General features: G+C 42.7%; 1 protein-coding gene across 1 annotated transcript; it reads right to left on the minus strand.

Moving 5' to 3' along the window:
• Positions 1–11,977: 11,977 nt before the first annotated feature.
• Positions 11,978–16,318, minus strand: LOC124681579 (AT-rich interactive domain-containing protein 1-like). Its single transcript, XM_047216471.1, has 3 exons — positions 15,938–16,318; positions 13,002–13,702; positions 11,978–12,468 (listed from the first exon to the last, which is right to left on the minus strand). Exons 1-3 carry the CDS (start codon positions 16,316–16,318, stop codon positions 12,411–12,413), a joined length of 1,140 nt encoding a protein of 379 aa, XP_047072427.1. The 3' UTR covers positions 11,978–12,410.
• Positions 16,319–23,939: the final 7,621 nt, after the last annotated feature.

The following is a 23,939-nucleotide window of genomic DNA, read 5'->3' on the forward strand; positions in this document are numbered from 1 at the left end:
CAACAAAATTTCATGGCATCTTTCGAAAGTGCCGGCAAAAATATTTCGCGGCATATTCAAAAGTGCCTGAAATAGTGAATGGTGTGATACGTCTCCAACGTATCGATAATTTCTTATGTTCCATGCTACTTTATTGATGATACCTACATGTTTTATGCACATTATATGTCATATTTATGCATTTTCTGGAACTAACCTATTAACAAGATGCCGAAGAGCCAGCTTGTCTGTTTTCTCGCTGTTTTTGGTTTCAGAAATCCTAGTAAAGAAATATTCTCGGAATTGGACGAAACTTTCGCCCAGGGTCCTATTTTTGCACGAAGCTTCCAGAAGACCGAAGACCTAACGAAGTGGGGCCACGAGGCAGCCAGGGGGTGGCCGGCGCGGCCCAAGCCCTGGCCGCGCCGACCTATCCCCCGGGCCCCTCGTGTGGCCCCTCGCGTTGACCCTCCGCCTACTTAAAGCTTCCGTCGCGAAAACCCCAGTACCGAGAGCCACGATACGGAAAACCTTCCAGAGACGCCGCCGCCGCGAATCCCATCTCGGGGGATTCTGGAGATCGCCTCCGGCACCCTGCCGGAGAGGGGATTCATCTCCCGGAGGACTCTACACCGCCATGGTCGCCTCCGGAGTGATGAGTGAGTAGTTCACCCCTGGACCATGGGTCCATAGCAGTAGCTAGATGGTCGTCTTCTCCTTGTTGTGCTTCATTGTTGGATCTTGTGAGCTGCCTAACATGATCAAGATCATCTATATGTAATTCTATATGTTGTGTTTGTCGGGATCCGATGGATAGAGAGTACTATGATTATGGTGATTATCAATCTATTGTTCATGTGTTGTTTATGATCTTGCATGCTCTCCGTTATTAGTAGAGGCTCTGGCCAAGTTTTTACTCTTAACTCCAAGAGGGAGTATTTATGCTCGATAGTGGGTTCATGCCTGCATTTACACTCGGGACGAGTGACGGAAAGTTCTAAGGTTGTGTTGTGCTGTTGCCACTAGGGATAAAACATTGATGCTATGTCTAAGGATGTAGTTGTTGATTACATTACGCACCATACTTAATGCAATTGTCTGTTGCTTTGCAACTTAATACTGGAGGGGGTTCGGATGATAACCTCGAAGGTGGACTTTTTAGGCATAGATGCGGTTGGATGGCGGTCTATGTACTTTGTCGTAATGCCCAATTAAATCTCACTATATTTACCATGTCATGTATATGCATTATTATGCCTTTCTCTATTTGTTAATTGCCCGACTGTAATTTGTTCACCCAACATGCTTTTATCTTATGGGAGAGACACCTCTAGTGAACTGTGGACCCCGGTCCTATTCTTTACATAGCATACAATCTACTTGTTTTACTGTTTTCTTTGCAAACATCTTCCACTCGATACGTTTAATCCTTTGTTACAGCAAGCCGGTGAGATTGACAACCTCACCGTTTCGTTGGGGCAAAGTACTTTGGTTGTGTTGTGCAGGTTCCTAGTTGGCGCCGGAATCCCTGGTGTTGCGCCGCATCACATTTCGCGACCATCAACCTTCAACGTGCTTCTTGGCTCCTACTGGTTCGATTAAACCTTGGTTTCTTTCTGAGGGAAAACTTGCTACTGTGCGCATCATACCTTCCTCTTGGGGTTCCCAACGAACGTGTGAGTTACACGCCATCAAGCATAATTTTCTGGCGCCGTTGCCGGGGAGATCAAGACACGCTGCAAGGGGAGTCTCCACTTCTCAATCTCTTTACTTTGTTTTTGTCTTGCTTTATTTTATTTACTACTTTGTTTGCTGCACTTAAACAAAACACAAAAAAATTAGTTGCTAGTTTTACTTTATTTACTGTCTTGCTCTCTATATCAAAAACACAAAAAAATTAGTTACTTGCATTTAGTTTACTTTTGTTATCATGTCTAGCCCTGTACTTGTTTTTATTTTCACTAGTTAAGCTTAATGGAAAACAACAAAAAAATTAGAGATCTTTATGAACTTTATCTTGAATTAGGACATGATGTGTTTGAAGAGAAAATTAAAAAACCCATGGAACTTTGTTTGCAAAATAGTTGTAGCAATGTTATTAGCATGAACTCTTTGAACACCATTATTGCTAAAGCTATGGAAGAATTTAAGCTTGGGGAAGCTGGTTGTGATATTTTTAGTCCCCCAAGCATGGAGGAGAAAATTTACTTTGATGATACTTTACCTCCTATATATGATGCTTGCAATGATGAATATGATATTTTCAGTCCACCTACTATTGAGGAGAAAATTAATTATGATTCCAATATGCCTCCTATATATGATGATTATGGTGATGAGAATAATAGTGATAGCTATTTTGTTGAATTTGCTCCCACTACAACTAATAAAATTGATTATGCTTATGTGGAGAGTAATAATTTTATGCATGTGGCTCATGACAAGAATGTTTTATGTGATAGTTATATTGTTGAGTTTGCTCATGTTGCTACTGAAAGTTATTATGAGAGAGGAAAATATGGTTGTAGAAATTTTCATGTTACTAAAACACCTCTCTATGTGCTGAAATTTTTGAACCTACACTTGTTTTATCTTCCTATGCTTGTTACTTTGCTCTTCATGAACTTGTTTATTTACAAGATTCCTATGCATAGGAAGCATGTTAGACTTAAATGTGAATTTGCCTCTTGATGCTCTCTTTTGCTTCAAATACTATTTCTTGCGAGTGCATCATTAAAACTGCTGAGCCCATCTTAATGGCTATAAAGAAAGAACTTCTTGGGAGATAACCCATGTGTTTATTTTACTACAGCAATTTTTGTTTTGTTGAGTCTTGGAAGTTGTTTACTACTGTAGCAACCTCTCCTTATCATGTTTTTGTGCCAAGTAAAGTTTCTATGTCAAAGTTGATGTTATATTTGGGATCGCTGCGCAGAAACAGCATTGCTGTCTGTCACGAATCTGGGCACAGTTCCCTGTAGAAAATTCGAAAAAATCTGCCAATTTACGAGCGTGATCCTCAGATATGTACGCAACTTTCATTAGTTTTGAGTTTTTCCATTTGAGCAAGTCTGGTGCCATCTCTAAATTCGTCTTTACGGACTGTTCTGTTTTTGACAGATTCTGCCTTTTATTTCGCATTGCCTCTTTTGCTATGTTGGATTTATTTCTTTGATCCATTAATGTCCAGTAGCATTATGCAATGTCCAGAAGTGAAAATAATGATTGTGTCACCTCTGAATGTGTGAATTATTAATTGTGCACTAACCCTCTAATGAGTTTGCTTGAAGTTTGGTGTGAAGGAAGTTTTCAAGGGTCAAGAGAGGAGAATGATATACTATGATCAAGAGGAGTGAAAGCTCTAAGCTTGGGGATGCCCCCGTGGTTCACCCCTGCATATTTTAAGAAGACTCAAGCGTCTAAGCTTGGGGATGCCCAAGGCATCCCCTTCTTCATCGACAACATCATCAGGTTCCTCCCCGAAACTATATTTTTATTCAATCACATCTTGTGTTCTTTACTTGGAGCGTCGGTTTGTTTTCGTTTTTGTTTTTGTTTGAATAAGATGGATCCTAGCATTCACTTTGTGGGAGAGAGACACGCTCCGCTGTTGCATATGGACACATGTGTCCTTAGGCTTTACTCATAATGTTCAAGGCGAAGTTTCTTCTTCGTTAAATTGTTATATGGTTGGAATTGGAAAATGCTACATGTAGTAATTCTAAAATGTCTTGGATAATGTGATACTTGGTAATTGTTGTGCTCATGATTAAGCTCTTGCATCATATGCTTTGCACCCATTAATGAAGAAATACATAGAGCTTGCTAAAATTTGATTTGCATATTTGGTTTCTCTAAGGTCTAGATAATATCTAGTATTGAGTTTTGAACAACAAGGAAGACAAGTGTAGAGTCTTATAATGTTTACAATATGTCTTTTATGTGAGTTTTGCTGCACTTGTTCATCCTTGAGTTTGCTTCAAATAACCTTGCTAGCCTAAACCTTGTATCGAGAAGGAATACTTCTCATGCATCCAAAATCCTTGAGCCAACTACTATGCCATTTGTGTCCACCATACCTACCTACTACATGGTATTTCTCCGCCATTCCAAAGTAAATTGCTTGAGTGCTACCTTTAAACAATTCAAAATTTATCATCTCTTATTTGTGTCAATGTTTTATAGCTCATGAGGAAGTATGTGGTGTTTTATCTCTCGATCTTGTCATTTACTTCGGACAGACTTTCACAATGGACTAGTGGCTTCATCCGCTTATCCAATAACTTTGCATAAAGAGCTGGCAAAGGGGTTCCCAGCCCCAATTAATTAACTTCACTAATAATTCTCTTCACAAGTTTTGCTCGATTTATCGGTAAGCAACTTAATTTTGCAAATAGACACTCCTCCATGGTATGTGAAAGGTTGGACGGCACCCGATGGAATCGGTTAGCCATGGCTTGAGAAAGCAAAGGTGGGGAGGAGTGTCATCATAATAAAATTAAAATAAAAAGGCACTCCTTCATGGTATGAGATTGTTGGCGGGCACCCGATGGAATCGGTTAGCCATGGTTTGTGAAAGAAAGGTTGGAAGGAGTGCCACCCCACTAAAATACATGTGTAAACAAAAGAGAAGAGGGATGATCTACCACGGTGGTAGAAATAACGTCCTTCATGGGAGCCGCTCTTGAAAGTCTGGTTGATAAGGTAGTTAGAGTACCCATTACCATTCGTTGACAACAACAAACACCTCTCAAAACTTTACTTTTATGCTCTCTCGATGTTTTTAAAACCAAAGCTCTAGCACAAATATAGCAATCGATGCTTTCCTCTTTGAAGGACATTTCTTTTACTTTTATTGTTGAGTCAGTTTACCTATCTCCTTCCACCTTAAGAAGCAAACACTTGTGTGAACTGTGCATTGATTCCTACATATTTGCATATTGCACTTGTTATATTACTTTATGTTGACAATTATCCATGAGATATACATGTTACAAGTTGAAAGCAACCGCTGAAACTTAATCTTCCTATGTGTTGCTTCAACACCTTTACTTTGATTTATTGCTTTATGAGTTAACTCTTATGCAAGACTTATTGATGCTTGTCTTGAAATACTATTCATGAAAAGTCTTTGTCATATGATTCACTTGTTTACTCATGTCATTACCTTTGCTTTGATCGCTGCATTCATTACATATGTTTACAAATAGTATGATCAAGATTATGATGGCATGTCACTTCAGAAATTATCTTTGTTATCGTTTTACCCGCTCGGGACGAGCGTAACTAAGCTTGGGGATGCTGATACGTCTCCAACGTATCGATAATTTCTTATGTTCCATGCTACTTTATTGATGATACCTACATGTTTTATGCACATTATATGTCATATTTATGCATTTTCCGGAACTAACCTATTAACAAGATGCCGAAGAGCCGCTTGTTGTTTTCTGCTGTTTTTGGTTTCAGAAATCCTAGTAAAGAAATATTCTCGGAATTGGACGAAACTTTCGCCCGGGGTCCTATTTTTGCACGAAGCTTCCGGAAGACCGAAGACCTAACGAAGTGGGGCCACGAGGCAGCCAGGGGGTGGCCGGCGCGGCCCAAGCCCCGGCCGCGCCGACCTATCCCCCGGGCCCCTCGTGTGGCCCCTCGCGTTGACCCTCCGCCTACTTAAAGCTTCCGTCGCGAAAACCCCGAGCACCGAGAGCCACGATACGGAAAACCTTCCGGAGACGCCGCCGCCGCGAATCCCATCTCGGGGGATTCTGGAGATCGCCTCCGGCACCCTGCCGGAGAGGGGATTCATCTCCCGGAGGACTCTACACCGCCATGGTCGCCTCCGGAGTGATGAGTGAGTAGTTCACCCCTGGACCATGGGTCCATAGCAGTAGCTAGATGGTCGTCTTCTCCTTGTTGTGCTTCATTGTTGGATCTTGTGAGCTGCCTAACATGATCAAGATCATCTATATGTAATTCTATATGTTGTGTTTGTCGGGATCCGATGGATAGAGAGTACTATGATTATGGTGATTATCAATCTATTGTTCATGTGTTGTTTATGATCTTGCATGCTCTCCGTTATTAGTAGAGGCTCGGCCAAGTTTTTACTCTTAACTCCAAGAGGGAGTATTTATGCTCGATAGTGGGTTCATGCCTCGCATTTACACCTGGGACAGTGACGAAAAGTTCTAAGGTTGTGTTGTGCTGTTGCCACTAGGGATAAAACATTGATGCTATGTCTAAGGATGTAGTTGTTGATTACATTACGCACCATACTTAATGCAATTGTCTCGTTGCTTTGCAACTTAATACTGGAGGGGTTCGGATGATAACCTCGAAGGTGGACTTTTTAGGCATAGATGCGGTTGGATGGCGGTCTATGTACTTTGTCGTAATGCCCAATTAAATCTCACTATATTTACCATGTCATGTATATGCATTATTATGCCTTTCTCTATTTGTTAATTGCCCGACTGTAATTTGTTCACCCAACATGCTTTTATCTTATGGGAGAGACACCTCTAGTGAACTGTGGACCCCGGTCCTATTCTTTACATAGCATACAATCTACTTGTTTTACTGTTTTCTTTGCAAACATCTTCCACTCGATACGTTTAATCCTTTGTTACAGCAAGCCGGTGAGATTGACAACCTCACTGTTTCGTTGGGGCAAAGTACTTTGGTTGTGTTGTGCAGGTTCCTAGTTGGCGCCGGAATCCCTGGTGTTGCGCCGCATCACATTTCGCGACCATCAACCTTCAACGTGCTTCTTGGCTCCTACTGGTTCGATTAAACCTTGGTTTCTTTCTGAGGGAAAACTTGCTACTGTGCGCATCATACCTTCCTCTTGGGGTTCCCAACGAACGTGTGAGTTACACGCCATCATGGTGGCATTTCTGAAAGTGCCTTAAAATACATATGGTGGCATTTTTTGAAAAGTGCCGGCAAAGACCTACCTCGACTGGATTAAATACAGCACTTTTTTTATGCCTAGAAAAACCATTGCCGGCATTTTTAATACAATTCCCGGCACTTTTTTGTGCCAGCAATCTGGGTACCTGACGTAGTGCGTGGTCCTTTTAATTCTCCATTGACTTCTAAACCTTACGAGTGTATTTCGTGCTAGCATTAGTTGTAACTTGTAATAGTGAGGTTGTAACTTAAAAAAGTCCCGACCATTGTATTGCCTTTGTGTTGCGTGCTGGTCATGGGTTGTAACTACCGTAAATCATTAGATTGCTTCGGGATTCATGCTACTCGTTCGATAACATCAGAATTTCATAGTTGACGTAGAATAGTCGCACCTCCTTCAATAAGTTTTAAAATTATTGTTAGAGGAAACCCATGAATACGGAGTCTATGATGTCAACATGTAAATATGAAGTACTTATATCGGATTTGCTAATTATTAGCTGGCTGAAAATTAACTTAGTGCTTTGTCAAATTCAAAACCAATAGACATGCATCAACCCTATGGTTGCAAATGAAGTTGCAATTAAGATTTTTTGCTGCAAGTGAGGTTCAAAATGATCGAGATCCTTTCAGCTGCGGCTTGCATTTTTCAGTTGCAAGTCAATTTACAACCAAGATATTTTTCAGTTTCAACTTGAGTTGTAAATGAGATTTTTAAATCATAAGTGAGTTGTAATCGAAAATGGTTCACACAGTACAAAATTATAAGGATCAATTGACTGAGAAATAACTAAATTATGTTTGTTCCGTGCACGGGCTCACATTCTCTATCTTCCTCATTTTGAACATTATGTGTCGGTTCGATTACCCCAATGCCACACTATTTGATCTAGATTCAAGCTTTAAAATCTACGCACTTTGAACCACAATTTCAAGTTCTGAAATATTTGAGCATGTGAGTTCCTAGTAAAGGAGCTACAAAACAAGACTACTATTGAATAGCTTTGATAATTTTTTAAAATCAACACCCGAACACTGGATAAAAGTTTGGTAAATTTTATGATGCTTTTCTTAGAAACATTTAGTTTCTCTGTGTTTCATCAAACTTTGGAAAAATGGCAATTGTCTTAGAGTATTAAGTTTTATCGTGTTTCATTGTGTATCATCATGGTTGATTGTGCATGATAATTCAAAATTTTCAATTTTTTCAAAAAATAAACCTCCTTAGGCTTGTTTAATAGATAGCGTCGAAAGAAATACACATGTGTAAATGGTTAATCCGATATATATTCTAATAAATATGGCACTTTCAGATTCAACAATAGAAATCCCGCAGAGGTGGAGGGCCCTCCTGACGACCCTCTTCTCCACGGCCTCCTCTAGGTTCTTCCTCAACGGAATCCCTGGGAAGTACATACCGCACGGACGTGGTCTTCGACAGGGCGATCCGCTCTCGCCTCTTCTGTTCGACATCGCCATTGACCCTCTTCAGAGACTCCTGGAACAGGCTACGGAGCACGGCTTGTTGTCTGCTATGCCTGGCGACCTTCAGGGCCCCAGGGTCTCCCTCTATGCAGACGACGCCGCCATTTTTCTAGCCCCCACGACGCACGACGTGGAAGGCCTTGCTAGCATACTGCGGAGTTTCGGGGAAGTCTCTGGCCTTGTCACCAATGTGTCCAAGAGCTCCATCGCCCCCATCCAATGCGCCAACATCAACTTGGAAGAGGTTCTTGCTAACTTCCCGGCAACCACGACCCCCTTTCCTATTAAGTACTTGGGGTTGCCCCTCTCCCTTGGAAGACTTAGGCGTGCGGACCTTCAACCTTACATCGACAAGGCGGTGGCTCGGCTTAGCCCATGGAAAGGAAAGTTCCTGAATCATGCCGGATGCACTGCTCTGGTTAAGTCCGTGCTCTCCTCCATGCCTATCTTCTTGCTGACGGCCTTAAAGGCGGACAAAGGCATCCTCAAGGCTTTTGCTAAGATCAGTCGCGGCATGCTTTGGGCCTGTAAGGAGACGGTTAGTGGGGGAAAATGCAAATTCAATTGGCAAAAGGTCTGTCGCCCTAAGGAGTTTGGCGGGTTAGGGGTTCTTGACTTGGAGAAATTCTCCCGAGCCCTAAGACTTCGTTGGTTATGGTACGAGTGGAAGGCTCCCGAGAAACCTTGGGTGGGCACTGAAACCCCCAACGACGCCGCCGACCGTGACCTTTTCAATGCGGCCACTCGTGTCACCATTGGTAACGGAGCAAAGGCCTCCTTCTGGTCGTCCTCATGGCTCCATGGCGCCCCGCCTAAGGACCTGGCTCCCCTTGTCTTCAAAGCTTCCAAGAGGAAGAATCGAACGGTCCATGATGCCCTAACCAATAACAACTGGATCGCGGACATTGCAGTGGATGCGTTCACTGCGGATCATGTGGAGCAATATATCCGCCTCTGGGAGCTCCTGTCAGATATCCAGCTTCACCCTGACACTGAGGATTCCATCTCCTGGACCTTGACCCCTAATGGGTGCTACTCGGCCAGCTCCGCCTACAAGGTCCAGTTCCTCGCCTCCTTGCCATGCCAGTTTGGGAGCATTGTTTGGAAGACATGGGCCCCTCCGAAGTGCCATTTTTTTGCCTGGCTCGCGGTCCAGAATCGACTATGGACCGCTGATCGCTTGGCCAAACCCGGTTGGCCGCACCACCCTACTTGCCAGCTCTGCCGCACTTCCCCCGAGACGGCACGACACATGCTTTTCGAATGCCGCTTCTCCAGGCGTATCTGGACAGCCACGGCCTCTTGGCTATCTTGCCCGGACCTCATCAGTAGCCTTGGAGAGGGTAGGCCTAAAGTTCTGGACTATTGGCTGGCCCTTTCAAAGACCACCTCCTCCTCCCCAAAAGGCTTGCGATCGGCCATCACGCTTGTCACTTGGGAGATCTGGAAAGAGAGGAACGAACGGGTCTTCAACAATAAATCCTCCCTGCCTTCGGTGGTCATGCATAAAATTAGGGAGGAGGGCAAGGACTGGATCCTTGCCGGTGCAAAAAACCTGGCAGAGCTTGTAGGCTGATTTTTCCTTCTTCGGGGGCGTTGTCCGCCCCTTTCTTTTCCTTCTGTTTTATGGCTCTTGCCATAACCCTGTTTGCTTCTCCTATATCAATATAAGGCAAAAGCTTTTTTGCCCGTTTCAAAAAAAAAAACAATAGAAATAAATTTGATGTACTAAAAAATGAGAGAGATGGTACTAGTGTGGGGTAGATTACATGCAAATATTTCATTCAAGTGCTAAATCTTAAAGCAAATACAATAAAACGGAGGGTGGATGTGTGCACGGTATGTCCCTGCACAGAACAAACGACACTCTCTAATTTCTAGTCGACTGCGAATTAGTCACACCCTATTTAGATATGAAATACTTCTATATGACAAACTCGTTTTTTTTAATAGATACACAACCGTTTTCACACATAAACGGGAACTGTTGATAGATTGCGTAATATCATACATATAGCATGCTTAGCATCTTTAAGCACACAATTCACACATCATATAGCCCATGCCTTCTCCATGGCTTATTTTACTGCTAGCTAGGGGGACTATAGCTTGCTTAGTTAGTTCTAGTGACTAGTGGCATGGCGGGAGGAGGCAAGGGGCAGGTTTGAGTGCATAGGGCGGCTTCTCCTCGCGGAAGAACGGCGGCCGAGCTGCACACAACACATTAGGCAATCGAATCGAACCCGTCAGAAAATAGCAGAACAAGGGAGAAGTAATCAAGGATATATGCTATCTTCTGAAGAACAATAAAAGCTACTAACAAAACAGGTTAGAAGAAAGGACTCGTACATCGGCCGGCTGCCATGGCAGGTGTAGCTGCAGTGCTCATGATCACCACGGAGATGAGCACCATGGCCTGGATGAAGACGACAAGACCACGAGCTCTAAGACTCACTGATGCCGATAAAGCCATCTGTGCCTCTTTTTAACTTTGTGAACTCCAGTTTTGTTTGTGTGGAATAAGCTGGAATGTCTTGTGCTTATATAGGCAGTTATTGGCTCGGTGGGTGTCTTGGATGTGATATGAGCGAGTCAGCAAATGGATATGGGCAAAGTCGTACTTTGCATCGACGTGATGTGGACTTCTGTTTGACTGGAAACAGCAGAAGAAGGGGACCTACCATTGAAACATCTGGCGAACATATACTACTCTATGTTTATTCCAAAATGTATGACATATAAGCTTGATATCTTTGACCCTTGCACACTACATGAATGATTGAGTCCAGTCCCTCAATGCAAATAGTACACCATTGTTCTACATATATAAGCTGGAAAAACTGTGAGTAGAGATTCTATGGTGTTTTTTTTTTAAACATGGAGATTCTATGGTGTTAACATGAAAACAAAAGGATCCCTAAAAAAACATGAAAACATAAGTACACATGTTTTTTGAAGGGAACAAAAGAACACACATAAGGTGGACCCTTTGCCATTGTCACTCTTTTTTTAGAATTCCACAGATTTACTCAGTCAGGCCACCCAGAATACTCTGTTTAGAGCATCCCAGCTGTTGGGGCTCCCCAGGCCGAAATCCGGCGCTATTTAGCGCCGGATGGTGTGGCAACCATCGGCTGAGAACCAAACGTACCCATGAAAAAGGAACCGTGAGTATTTGTGCGTCCATTGCGCTAGGACGCGAAATCGTCGCCTGACGCCTGGTCATCGGAAAGGGCGCCGCCAGCGAGAGAGTGTCGCCGGCGCCGGCAGGCTGACGGTGGCCGGCTGCGCCTTGCCTCTGCTTCCAGCCAGGTAACTATCTAGCTCCCCAGCAGCCCAATTTGCTCCTCCTCTACGTTGATTTCTCCATTCACTTCAGGGACTGGATTGGACTTAGCAGAGTACTCTTCTACCAGCAGAACATAGTTTGGGTAGGCTGCCAGTTGTTCTGCAATGTATTTTCAACAATCATGGCAGAAGAAAAACTAATAGACCACAGCATCAAATCCGCGTACCCACAATACTGAAAAATATCCCAGAGGAGAAGCATGCCATCAGACCAACTCAAACGTTCATGTGAAATTCCTCAGAACACGTTATGATCAACCAAGGAGCAACCCAGTACATCTGCTAAATTTCAGTTGCAGGCAGGATAAACCAAAAGAATTCCTAGATGACGACCAACATATCTGGTAACTTCTGTATCCCCTCTCTATATACCACCTTCCCTTCTCTCTTTTGCACATTACACATAACAGCAGCAAAAGGAAACGAACAAAACTCATGCACACATGTTTACTCTGAAACGTGTCTACTCAGTGGCAGCCAAACCTGCTTACTATCGTTGCCAGTACCTAAGCTAAAAAACCATCTACTTATACGCTCGCTGGAGATCCATAACCACAGTCTCCGATCACACTCCAAACTACGTCACTAAGAACGGCTTACTAAGTCACCAGAAACTTTCTGAAGTTCCCCAATCTTCTTCTACTACAACAAAACTGTTAATTCTCTTCAACTGCAACAAACTGTCAATTTTTCTTCTGCTGCCCACTCATCAAATTCTTCTGGATGTTCCACTTTCTGCACCTGTCAAAGGAAAAGAGGCCAAGTTAACTAAGTTACCATACCAACAAAGAGCAAAGACAATATTTGTTAGGCAAATGATAACACAAGTGGACATGGAATATTTCGTGACTTTCACAGTCAAGTAGTCTACAAGTGGACATGGAATATTTTGTGACTTTCACAGTGAAGTAGTCTTTGATCGATTTCCATAACTCTCTAACAAGGACATGTATAAGTAATTAATGTGTACATGCCAACAGGGATGTGCAAAAATATGCATGCCATTTTATAAGACAGTATATGAAACAATAATTTAGCCCTACAGACAACCCTTTGACTTCTCCCACCTCCTGTTCCCATCACCGTTTGCAATGGAACTCAGAATACACTTGTTGATATTAGTGCATTTGTATCACAGGTAGGGGCAGGCCCAACCAATTGCTATTTGGCCAAGCAGTGTGCAAAATGATAGCATTTGAGAGTAGTGACAAACTGACAGGCATATGTTGCAGAAAGTGAAAGAGATTTGCAGAAGCATAATGTAATACTGATACCTTTTGGAAGAACAAGAAGATCCAGAGCTTTTACTCTTCTTTCGAGGACGATGTTCATTGTTGTCATCACTTTCACTACTCTTTTCATCACCCGTGTCAACATCTTCATGCTTATGCCCTGCCCTGGTAAAGCTTGCTAATCTTCTGGGAAGAAACACATTGTAGTAATACCTCGCCAAACGCTCTTTTTCCTTGTCACTGTGCTCCTTTAAGGCAATCTTCATGAATGTCTGATGTTCATTCTGAGGAATCGACTTGTAAACATCTTCAAGTTTCTTTTTGTCAACTGCGGTCCATAACTCTTCAACTTGCTCACCCATTACATCAAGCCCACAGTTTTTGAAAGCTTCCTCACCCAACTGCTCCTTGATCCAGCTCCTTGCCTTGTGTATGTGAACAAGTACACAGTCCACAGAACCATGATGAGAACAGGTACACTTGTCCACCAATTCCTTCCTAGCATTATCTGGATCAACAGTTAATGGGATATCCATGTTTAGTGGACATACAATTGTGCCCAGATTTTCTAAGGTTTCAGCTTTGTACTCATCAGCTTCTTTCTTAGATGGTTTATTTTTCCACCCAGGGACAGAAGCTTGATGCTCGGCAGGGTCTGTTCTAGCACGTTTTGGTGGGTCACACGATAAGTAGCTGATATTACAGCTTACCCTCTCAACGCTCCTTGAGCCTGATCTCATATCCTAGCAACATGCAGAATTAAATTAGACATAGACTTGACAGAGTAAGCAACAGTGTTGCTTAGTATAATACCAAATAAACGACAATAGTTTTATACATAAAAGACACATAATACTTATAAAAGCATATTGCAAAACAAGCAATAACAATGTCAGATGTTCTGAAGTGGCATTTGATTGTCCTCTAATCCCACTCCAAGTAATTTCTTGTCACCACAGAAATAACTCCATTTTTGGTGATGGTAAAGATAAGGTATCTACCTCTGCAGGTTTCTTAAAGAATTACTTTGATACTACAGTGCAGATAAAAAATGGAGCTAAAGAATGTGATAGGAAAGGGAAAGGTAAAATTGATCAACAAATCCCCAAGGAGAGTATGTCAATGAAGGAATTCAACAAGGCCGTTTGGTGTAAACCACAACCAGGTCGGCTGAAAATAAACACTGACGCTTCTTTTCTAGCTAAAACAGGTACTGGACATTGGGGCGCTATTGTTCGTGACTGGAATGGGAAACCAATCCTCTCAGCCTGGATCCCGATCAAGCGCTGTAGTAATGCTGACGAAGCTTAGTCATGCCAGCTCTGGAAGGCCTCCGTATTGCAGCGGGTCATAATATGCCCACTGTCCTTGAAAGTGACTGCCAGTATGTGGTTGACTGTCTCCAATCGCGTGCTGGGCAGATCTCAGGCTTGCTTCATCGTGGATGAAGCGATCAGCGTGGCTGACACTATCCCTTCTCTCAAGATTATAAAGGTCCATAGAGATGGGAACATGGAATCCCACAGCTTAGCAGCTTATAGCCGGTCTGTGTTGACTAGTGGTGTGTTGCACTACTCTGTTGCAACCTGTGTTATGGAACAAATGGCGCGTAGTTGTATTCCGAAGGAGTTTGAGTAACATATAGTTAACGCCTTTAAAAAAAGGAATTTCTTGTCACATACTCTGTTGGAATTAACCCAACAGACTCTATTTCCAAGTTGGGACAAATGGGGCTCAGCACCTGGTTTTTTGGGAGGATTCAAACAGCAGCAGCTCTTCATCAATTACCAAGCAGAGAGTTACACATTCACATTAAATTCAACTCAACAGGAAGGGTGCAATAATGCCAGGTCATCTACTCGACCTATTAGCAGGATTAGGGCATTTAGCACACATGTGTGCTTCCCATTCCGCGTCTCTCGGTACAAAGACATGTTTTAGCAATCTTAAACCCAATAATCTAATCCTGGATGGCCCTAGGACCACAATTGCCATCTATTTTTCAAGCATGACAAGTGTGTAACCAGAAATAAGCTTTTAGGACTTAACACGTGAAAAGAGCATATGCACTGACTTGTTAATCCTAAAATGCAGCAACATCCATTGGCAGGGGGCTACAAACATGATTTGTCAAGGGTCTTAGCTAATGACAGAGCAAATGAACGTGCATATTCAGACAATGTGAACTACCGTGGACATTCATACATCACGATCTACACTGATCACATTACCAATTGCTTGAGATAGAAATTAATTTGAAAGTATCGGCTAGAGATATCCACCTTTGCTTTGTTTATATACATTCATCATTACTGTACCGTCCAAAATCTGGAAACAAATTAAATAGCAGCAAAAATGGAGCAACGAAAGTAACTGTGCAGCAGAGATTAAAAGAGGTGACATCAGTTCAACATTTCATCTCGTCAAAACACACTAGTTAGCAGTTGAGCACGAATCCCAGTTCATAGTTTGTTTTAATCTAACTAGTAACTGCATCTCCTACTTAGTCATCAAATTAGCAGCATGAACCTCGTCCCCAAGAAGCATCTGACAGACAAGGCACTACCGAGACAGGCAAGAATCGGATGACGAGACACAGCACCTGTTCCTCCGCATTTCTTGGACCATGAAACTAACAACGGAGTGCCGAAACTAGTACACAGAGTTCTAACACGCATGATATGAGTGACCAGCGACGGATGAACCAATTGCCACCTTATCAGCCCCAAATCACGCACAGGCAAACACAACAGATAATTCCGTGTCCTAACAGGCGCAAACTCATGCAATCGCTGCCGCAGTACACATGTAATCTCCACGAACGGGAAATGGGTAGCCGAGACAACCAAGAAGCAGCATCATCGACGGCGAGCCCCGTCCACGCCCGCACCCCAACGCGGCAACAACTCGGACGCACGCGGCGAACCAAAACCCCATTCCTCACGCTTTAAGGACGGATTCGTGGCGAGAGAGCTCACCCTCGGGTACGGCGAGTCGGGGTCGTCGTCGGGGACGAGGACGGGGACGGAGCGCGCGAGGCGCATCCCGAGGATCACCGCCCGCATCCGCTCCGTGTCGCCGAAGCCTCGCCCTCGCCCGCGCCCGCGCCCGCGCCCGCGCCCGCGCCCCCGCCCCGTCCTCTCCGACCACAGCGCGCCCGCGGCCGCGCGCCGCGCCTTCCGCACCGGGCCAACCAGGTCCTTCCGCGCCGCGTCGGAGCTCCGCGTGGCGCGTCTCGGCAGCGACGCTGGCCAGGGAGAGTCGCCGCGCTTGCGCTTCGTGGACCTCGGCTGTGGGGTGGTGGTCGGCGCGGGCGAGGCGGCGCCGGAGCCGCCGGGCGGGAGGTCGGATCCGGCCATCGGGAGGGCTCCGCCGGCGAGGTGTTTGCGGGAATGCGCCCCCGCGGCGTTGGCGCTGCTGGCCTGGCCTGGGGTTTTTGGCGCCTGGGTTGGAGTACTCGCTACTTCTGCCGCTGCAGCTATCTTTACTGTTGGAGCACGCTCCTGTTGCGTTTCCTTTCTTGCTTTTCAACATGGCAACTTGCTTTACTGCATCTATGTTTGGCCAAAAATAAAAACCTTTCAAAAAAAAACCAAACCGGCCCTTAATCACACTTTCAACAATTTTCGTTTATCTTTTATAAGTATTTAGTTGTGTTTTTTTTCTTCACTTTATTCTTCCCATTTTATAGATCTATATTCAGTTTTAGTGGAGGTCTCGAATTGTAGATTGTATTGCGAAAAACAAAGTTGCCCCTTTGGTTTTCCGGAGCTGCAGTCCATTTGGTTGCTTGTAGGAGAGTAGTTGTTTCCATTTTGCGAAGGAGTTGTTATCACTTCATGTTGACAGCAAAGCATCCTTCTTTGGCGTTGTTGATGCCTTTGGCATCCTTTATATGTGATTGATACACCTACCATGACAGGGTGGATTTCTCAAAAAGATAAATAAAGTTGCCCCTAAACACCATATTATAGATAAGGTACATGCGCACATGAAGATGGGCTTTATATTAGGTTATGGGATTATGTGCAAATTTCCTGCTGAGATCAAGCATCAACAGCTAGCCCTCCATAACCTCGACCTCTCCCATTGCCACCACAGCCGGCTGGAGAAAGAGGAAGAACAAATAGCAGAACTGGCGCTGGCATAACCTGCTGATAAAGGCTTTTTTATTTGTGGAGGATCCACCTGTTGTCTGCGTCACCTTCGTCTACGACCGTCGGAGCTCCACGTCGAGGAAGAAGATCTCCATTCGGCTCCAAATCCTGGCCAGAGGATCCAGATGCCACATCCTGACACGAGCCAGTCATCGGCAAACCGCCGAAAACCCCTAGATCTACTGCAGCTACTACTACTAACTCTGGTGCCTCTCCTAGTCCAACTCCGGCGGGCTATCCCGACAAAGAGGCCATCGAACCGACCCGGTTTTCTCTGGAAGACTCTCAAAGTGTTGTAGCATGTTGAGAGAGGGAACGGGAGAATTAATGGCTTGAGAAACGGTGCTCCCTCCATACCAATTTACAAGGCTATTATGTATTTCAAGAAAAAACTTTGACTACTAATTTGGTCTACAAAATTTAAGATATATATCACAAAAATTATACTAAAATATGCTGCAAGTGGAAAAATGTTTTATAAGTATTTCGAGAAACAAGTTTGACTATAAATTTGGTCAACAAAATATGAGATATATGCCACAAAAATTATACCGTTGGATTCGTATTCAAAAATTGTATCCAATAATATAATTTTTGTGATATATATTTTATATTTTATTGACCAAATTAGTAGTCAAACTTATTTCTCGAAGTGCGCATTTGCCCATTAATCCGGTATGGAGGGAGTACTAAAGTTACCTGCGAGCTCCATCAATGTGTGCCATATGTTGACTTGGCGTGACCAGTTCAGTAATCTAATTTGTTTTATCTACGTATAGCAACACACTATCATTAATGGTGCTCAACCAAAAGCAAAATACTCCCTCCGGTCAAAATAAATACTCCCTGAGTCCAAATTAAGTGTTTCGACTTTACTAGAAACAGATGTATCTAGACGTATTTTAACTCTAGATATATATGCGTATCTAGGTAAAGTTATGTCAATTAATTTTGATTGAGGGAGTAGGACAAATGTTTTGACTCAACAAAATAACAAGTCCGTGGAAAAATTGCATAGCCAAAATTTAATATAAACATATCTTAATGGAATGCTTGGATTACATCCTCATTGCCTAACCACTAGGTGCATTAATAGGCTTATGCCTATTCATTAGAATATTTTTTTTTCCGAAATGGGGATATACCCCGTCTTCTGTATCGTGATGATGTGCACAGCCTTTTATTAATAAAACGTTCAAACAAGTATTGTTTATTGATTGATACAAAAATCAACCAGAGAAAAGAACATGTCATAAAAAGGAAGACTCATCAGCAAAGTCTCCTAGTATGCCGCCAACCAGCCTGGCACAAGATATTCTGAGCGACCATCAGGAGCCGTGTGCATCCAGTAGCCATAGCATCCCGTTGTCCCTCCGGCGAAAGGAGGGACCAAAGATGAACCCAATGTGTCACCATATGAATAACCTGCAAAAAGTGAAAAGAATTTTTCCTGTTAAAGATAATATCATTTCTGACCCTCCATATAGACCAACATAAAGCGGAAACCCCAATTCGGATAAAAGCATTGGATTGTCTATCTACTCCATTCAACCAATTACCAAACATATTAGTAATATTTGATGGAGGTGGAAGATCATAGGTGAAATTAATTGTACGCCAAAGAAGTTTAGCTAAGGGACACTCCACAAATAGATGTTGTATAGTCTCCTGATCCCCGCAGAAAACACATTTCATACATCCATTCCAGTGTTGTTTGGCTAAATTATCTTTAGTTAATAGAACCTTGTTACTCAAGAACCACATGAAAATATTTATCTTAAGAGGCACCTTAACTTTTCAAAGATACTTTCGCAAAAAAGGAGTATGGTCATTCAAAAGATTCTCATACATAGACTTAACCGTGAAGAGTCATATGGATGTCAAATCCCAAACAAATCGATCATTATCTTCACTCAAGTTTACCCTCATCAATTTGCGACATAAGTTTACCCATGAGGACCACTTATTACCACTCAATACCGTACGAAAAGTAATATTGAGTGGGGGTTGAGCTAAAACATGGGCAACTGTTATGTTCTTGTGATGTATAATATTATATAATAATGGATACTGGTGTGCTAAAGGAGTTTTTTCATAACCACGTATCTTCCCAGAAGCGGGTATTCATTCCATTTCCCACTTTGAAAGAACCTCTAGAAAAAACTCCCCCTTAACCTCCATCAACCCTTTTCAAAAGGGAGAATCAGTAGGCTTAGCTTGCACCTCAGATAAAGTCTTATGTCTTAAGTATTTATTATGAAGTAGCTCCTGCCACACCCCTTCTTCATTAAGAAGCTTAAAGAGCCATTTGCTCAGTAGGCATTTGTTTTTAATCTCAAGAACCTAAATACCTAACCCCCCTTGATCCTAAGTCTATACTTTCTTTTATTGTCATCAGATTGCCAAAAGAACCTAGATCTATAGAAGTTCAGACGTTTTCTTACCCCAACGGGTATTTGTAGGAAGGACAACATAAACATAGGTAAACTCGATAACACTGAACTGATAAGGACTAACCTATCACCATATGATAATAATTTCCCTTTCCAGCATCCCAATTTGCTTTCAAATCGAGTCCCTACCGGATACCAATCAGAATTTTTAAGTTTTCTGTAGTGAATAGGAATACCCAAGTATCTAAAGGGGGGTGATACAACATCAAATCCAAAGATCTGTTTGTACCGATTCTCCTCCTCCTTGGCCTTTCCAAAACAAAAAATATGGAAATTAATCTTAAGTTACGATAATTCCTCAAACAGACACAATATTAATTTCATATTAACCGCTTTTTGGAGATTATGCTCAAAAAAAAGAATGGTATCATCGGCATATTGTAGTATGGAGAGGCCACCCTCAACAAGATGAGGAACCAACCCTCCTACTTGGCTATCCTCTTTTGCTCTCTCAATCAAGATAGCCAACATGTCTACTACAATATTAAAAATCATTGGAGACAAAGGGTCTCCCTGCCGCAATCCTTTCTTTGTCTGGAAATAGTGACCAATGTTATCATTAACCTTAACACCTACACTTCATCCTTGAACAAACTGTTGAACTAATTGGCCCATTCAGGAGCAAAACCCTTCATCCTCAAGGTCCGTTGCAGAAAAGGCCATTTGACTTTATCATAAGCCATTTCGAAATCAATTTTAAAGAATACCCCATCCATCTTTTTGGTATGTAACTCGTGAATTGTTTCATGTAAAATTATCACTCCTTCCAAAATATTCCTACCCGGCATAAAGGCCGATTGGGTTGGTTTTATCACTCTAGGAGCAATCCCCGAGATACGATTAGTACCAGCCTTCGTAAAAAATTTAAAACAAACATTTAGGAGACAAATAGGTCTATACTGTTGTATCTGTACTGCATCCTCTTTCTTGGAAAGTAATGTGATCACGCCAAAATTCAGTTTGTAGAAACATCGTAGGAAGCATTTGGGATGGTTTTTTTTCTTGATAAAGGGTAACATACTAAATATCAAGTTGACTAGGTATAATAATATCAAATATATAATTTACAGATTTGAAAACAATGAATTTAAGGATTTGGATGCTTAGATGATCTTCCAAAACCTCCCGTGCCAGGACCAAATGGCTTGGAGTATAGGATTTGTCGGTTTCTGTGCTGCTCTTCAAGAAGATAAATTTTATCCTCGCTAGCTAGTCCATTTTCTAGCTATCACTTGATTTTGCATTGTTAGCGGGAATGTGATACCGTGGATCCTGTTCTAGCCGCCTTAGAGCAAGTCCAACAACACCCTTATAACCACCCCTATACCAAACATAGGGAAGAAAGAAGAAAAATATGGCTCCAACAGCTCCCCTATAGCCTCGCCTAAATATTGATGTCCCCAACTCAACCCCCCTCTCTCCCCTATGCATTGGGGTTGTGGAGGTGTCCCCTATACATGCCCCAACCCATGTTTATGTCTTGTTATAAATCTTACATGTGGACTCTACATTATTAAAATACATGTGAATATGATATTGAGGAGGAATTATAGGGGAGTTGTTGGAAAGAAGAAAAATATAGAGGAGGAATCTTTTTAGGGGTGTTCCCTACATGAAGATATAGGGGAGAAAATGTAAGGATGCTGTTGGACTTGCTCTTAGGTATGTCGACTTAGGGAGCTTGTTAACCGTGCGTTGTCACAGTCAAAAAAAAAACGTGCATTGTGCTTAATTAGAGAATTCCCCAGTTGATGTGATCCAATATGGAGTGATTGGCCGTGCAGTGTGGTCAATGGAATTCTATGTCCATGCAAAAGAAAATACGATGGTGAGCTTTCTTTAGACAACGTACAATATAGAGTGATGATATTTGTTTTAGGATACGTACTCTGTACAAGACCGAAACCTGCATACAATACAATGATGAACTTTCTTTATAGACAACCTACAATATGATGATGAACTAGGCAGGTTGATGGCACTCATGTCCCACCAACTAAGCAGCCAGGAAAGCAGGATATTTTGCGAAAAGCGCTTTAGCACATGAGCACTAGTGCTCCTAACTTTTGAAAATTATATTTTTGGATTTTAAAAAGATTAAAAATAAATACCCACATACATATAAACATTTTAAAGGTACAGAAAGAATTATGGAAAATTTTGTTTTTTGAGTTAAATAAAAAGACAAAATTCTGACAAATATCCGCCTATGTAGCCACAAATTTGTTTTTTTTTTCCTGAAGTTTAAAATACAATGCATTTCTACCGAAATTTCGCACGAGTATTTAGGACAAGTGTATGAATTTATGGAATAAATGTGATGATTTTTTAGAACATAGATATATAATTTTTAAATATTTTAAAACTAGGAGCATTGGTGGTCAGGTGCACCAAATCTGTTTCCGAATATTTGTCCCTAACCAAATTGTAGTATGTACCCCCAGGACACATGTCATGCGTCCAGCATGCCGTGCGACAGAGCAGTTTTCCGTGAGATTTTTTTCTTCTTTGATATCTTCCGGATTTTCCATTTTTGCTCATGTACTTTTCTCTGGCCATGTGTAGTACGAGTGATGTATGTGTACTACCTGAAGTGTATCTGTACTTTTCTACAGATATGTGTATTGTTCACGCAACTACATGCATACTGTCTACAAAATATTCTGGAGACCTATCAATATGTGGCACGATTCAGTTGACACTTTTAATTACCATTTTAGTTTTCTAGAAAACATGGAGAAAGAAAAAATTAAATGTTCGCTAGCCTCTAGCGCTACGACGTGTCAAAACCAGGAACGATCTTTGACATAGCACAAACAAGCTCTTTCACACCTACGTTTTATTTTGTAATAGGCTTCCGCCCTGTTTTATAAATAAAAGCGCAACAGTCGAACCGATATAAGGTGAGGAGAAGAACCTCTTTACAAAGCAGATCTAAGAAAAGACAAAAAAAACACATAAACCTAAATTTGCCACCGAGGACATTGACACAAGACCGAGTCGAGTCGGGACTCCACGGCGACACCCCCAAGAGGGTAACGACGCATTGGGCCACCGTTGTCGAGACCCAAGGTCTAGGGTTTTCACCGGAGCTGTACCGCGGGGCGGATACTCAAAACGACACTCAAGAGGGTTACGACACCCGCATGCATCGCCGCCGTTGACACCGAGGCGCTAAGCTTTCACCTGGAAGCATCCGCACACCATGCCCGAGAACTCAGCCGCCCGCTGTCCCCGGGTTAGTCTTCCAAAACACGATCTGGGAGTTGCCAAAGCCGAAGTGCCGTCAACACCAGGATCCCTCACTGTCTGCTCCTCGTCATCCCTATGACTGAAGAATGAGAGCACCACCACCTAAGTTTTGCAGAAGGTTATCTTTTCTTTGAGGATTCTGATGTAATGTGTATTAGATCAGGATTAATAAGTTTAGTGTGCCGATTTCCAAGATTCAAAGTTTAGGGTTTGGTTTAGCCAACTACTAAAATTTGGCTAGATCCAATCCATAACCTAGCAATCCTCGATCGCTAGTTAAGGTAATCGATCCAAAACCCAGCAATTCTCGATCGCGGGTTACGATCATCGATCCCCAGCAAAACAACCAAAAATTCTAATTGCTGATCAAGATGGCCAATCACAAAAACCAATCCCTCCTCCCTATGGCGTCCTCAACATTCACCTCTGGTGGCACTACTTGGGGCTCCTCCCAAAGAAACTATACATGAGAAGTACCTTCTATGGAAGGCGCATGTGCTCCCAGCCCCACGTGGAGCGCATGTCATCGCAATGCTCGACAGCACCGCCCCGTGCCCGTGAAAACCTTGGAGGTTGAAGATGAGAAGAAGAAGAAGAATATCATTCCCAATTCAGCCTACAACAACTAGATTTCGAGGGATTAACAAGTTATGCGGTGTCTTCTGAATTCCACTTACTAAAAAAAAAAAAATCCTTCGACCTACAATGAACCCGTGCTAAAGACTAAAATAAGCAAGACGTGATGAGTGTTAGATTATAAACATATTGGATAACCTCTTTTCATACATTCAAATTTTAGTTGGGTTTGCTAGTGCATCAATTCTATAGCTCAAAACCTGGTTATGCTACTGAAATGTTAAACCCGGCGTTCCAAATCCTTCACTTTTTTTTTTTTTTTTTTGAGAATCACCAAATCCTTCACTTGGGACGACGAATCTCCAATGCCTTTGGTCGAGTCCGCAAGGAGACGAAGCAAGGCTGGCCCTACAATCCGGCGTCGCGTGGCCCGCGCTACATCCACTGGCGCCCGTGCCAAGCCCACGTCCAGTTCACGCCACGGCTTCCTTCTTTCTCTTTTCTGACCACAGCAAGAAGAAAGCAAACGCCGACCTCTCGCG

This window comes from Lolium rigidum, unplaced genomic scaffold (assembly GCF_022539505.1).
Source record: "Lolium rigidum isolate FL_2022 unplaced genomic scaffold, APGP_CSIRO_Lrig_0.1 contig_47031_1, whole genome shotgun sequence".
Taxonomy (NCBI): domain Eukaryota; kingdom Viridiplantae; phylum Streptophyta; class Magnoliopsida; order Poales; family Poaceae; genus Lolium; species Lolium rigidum.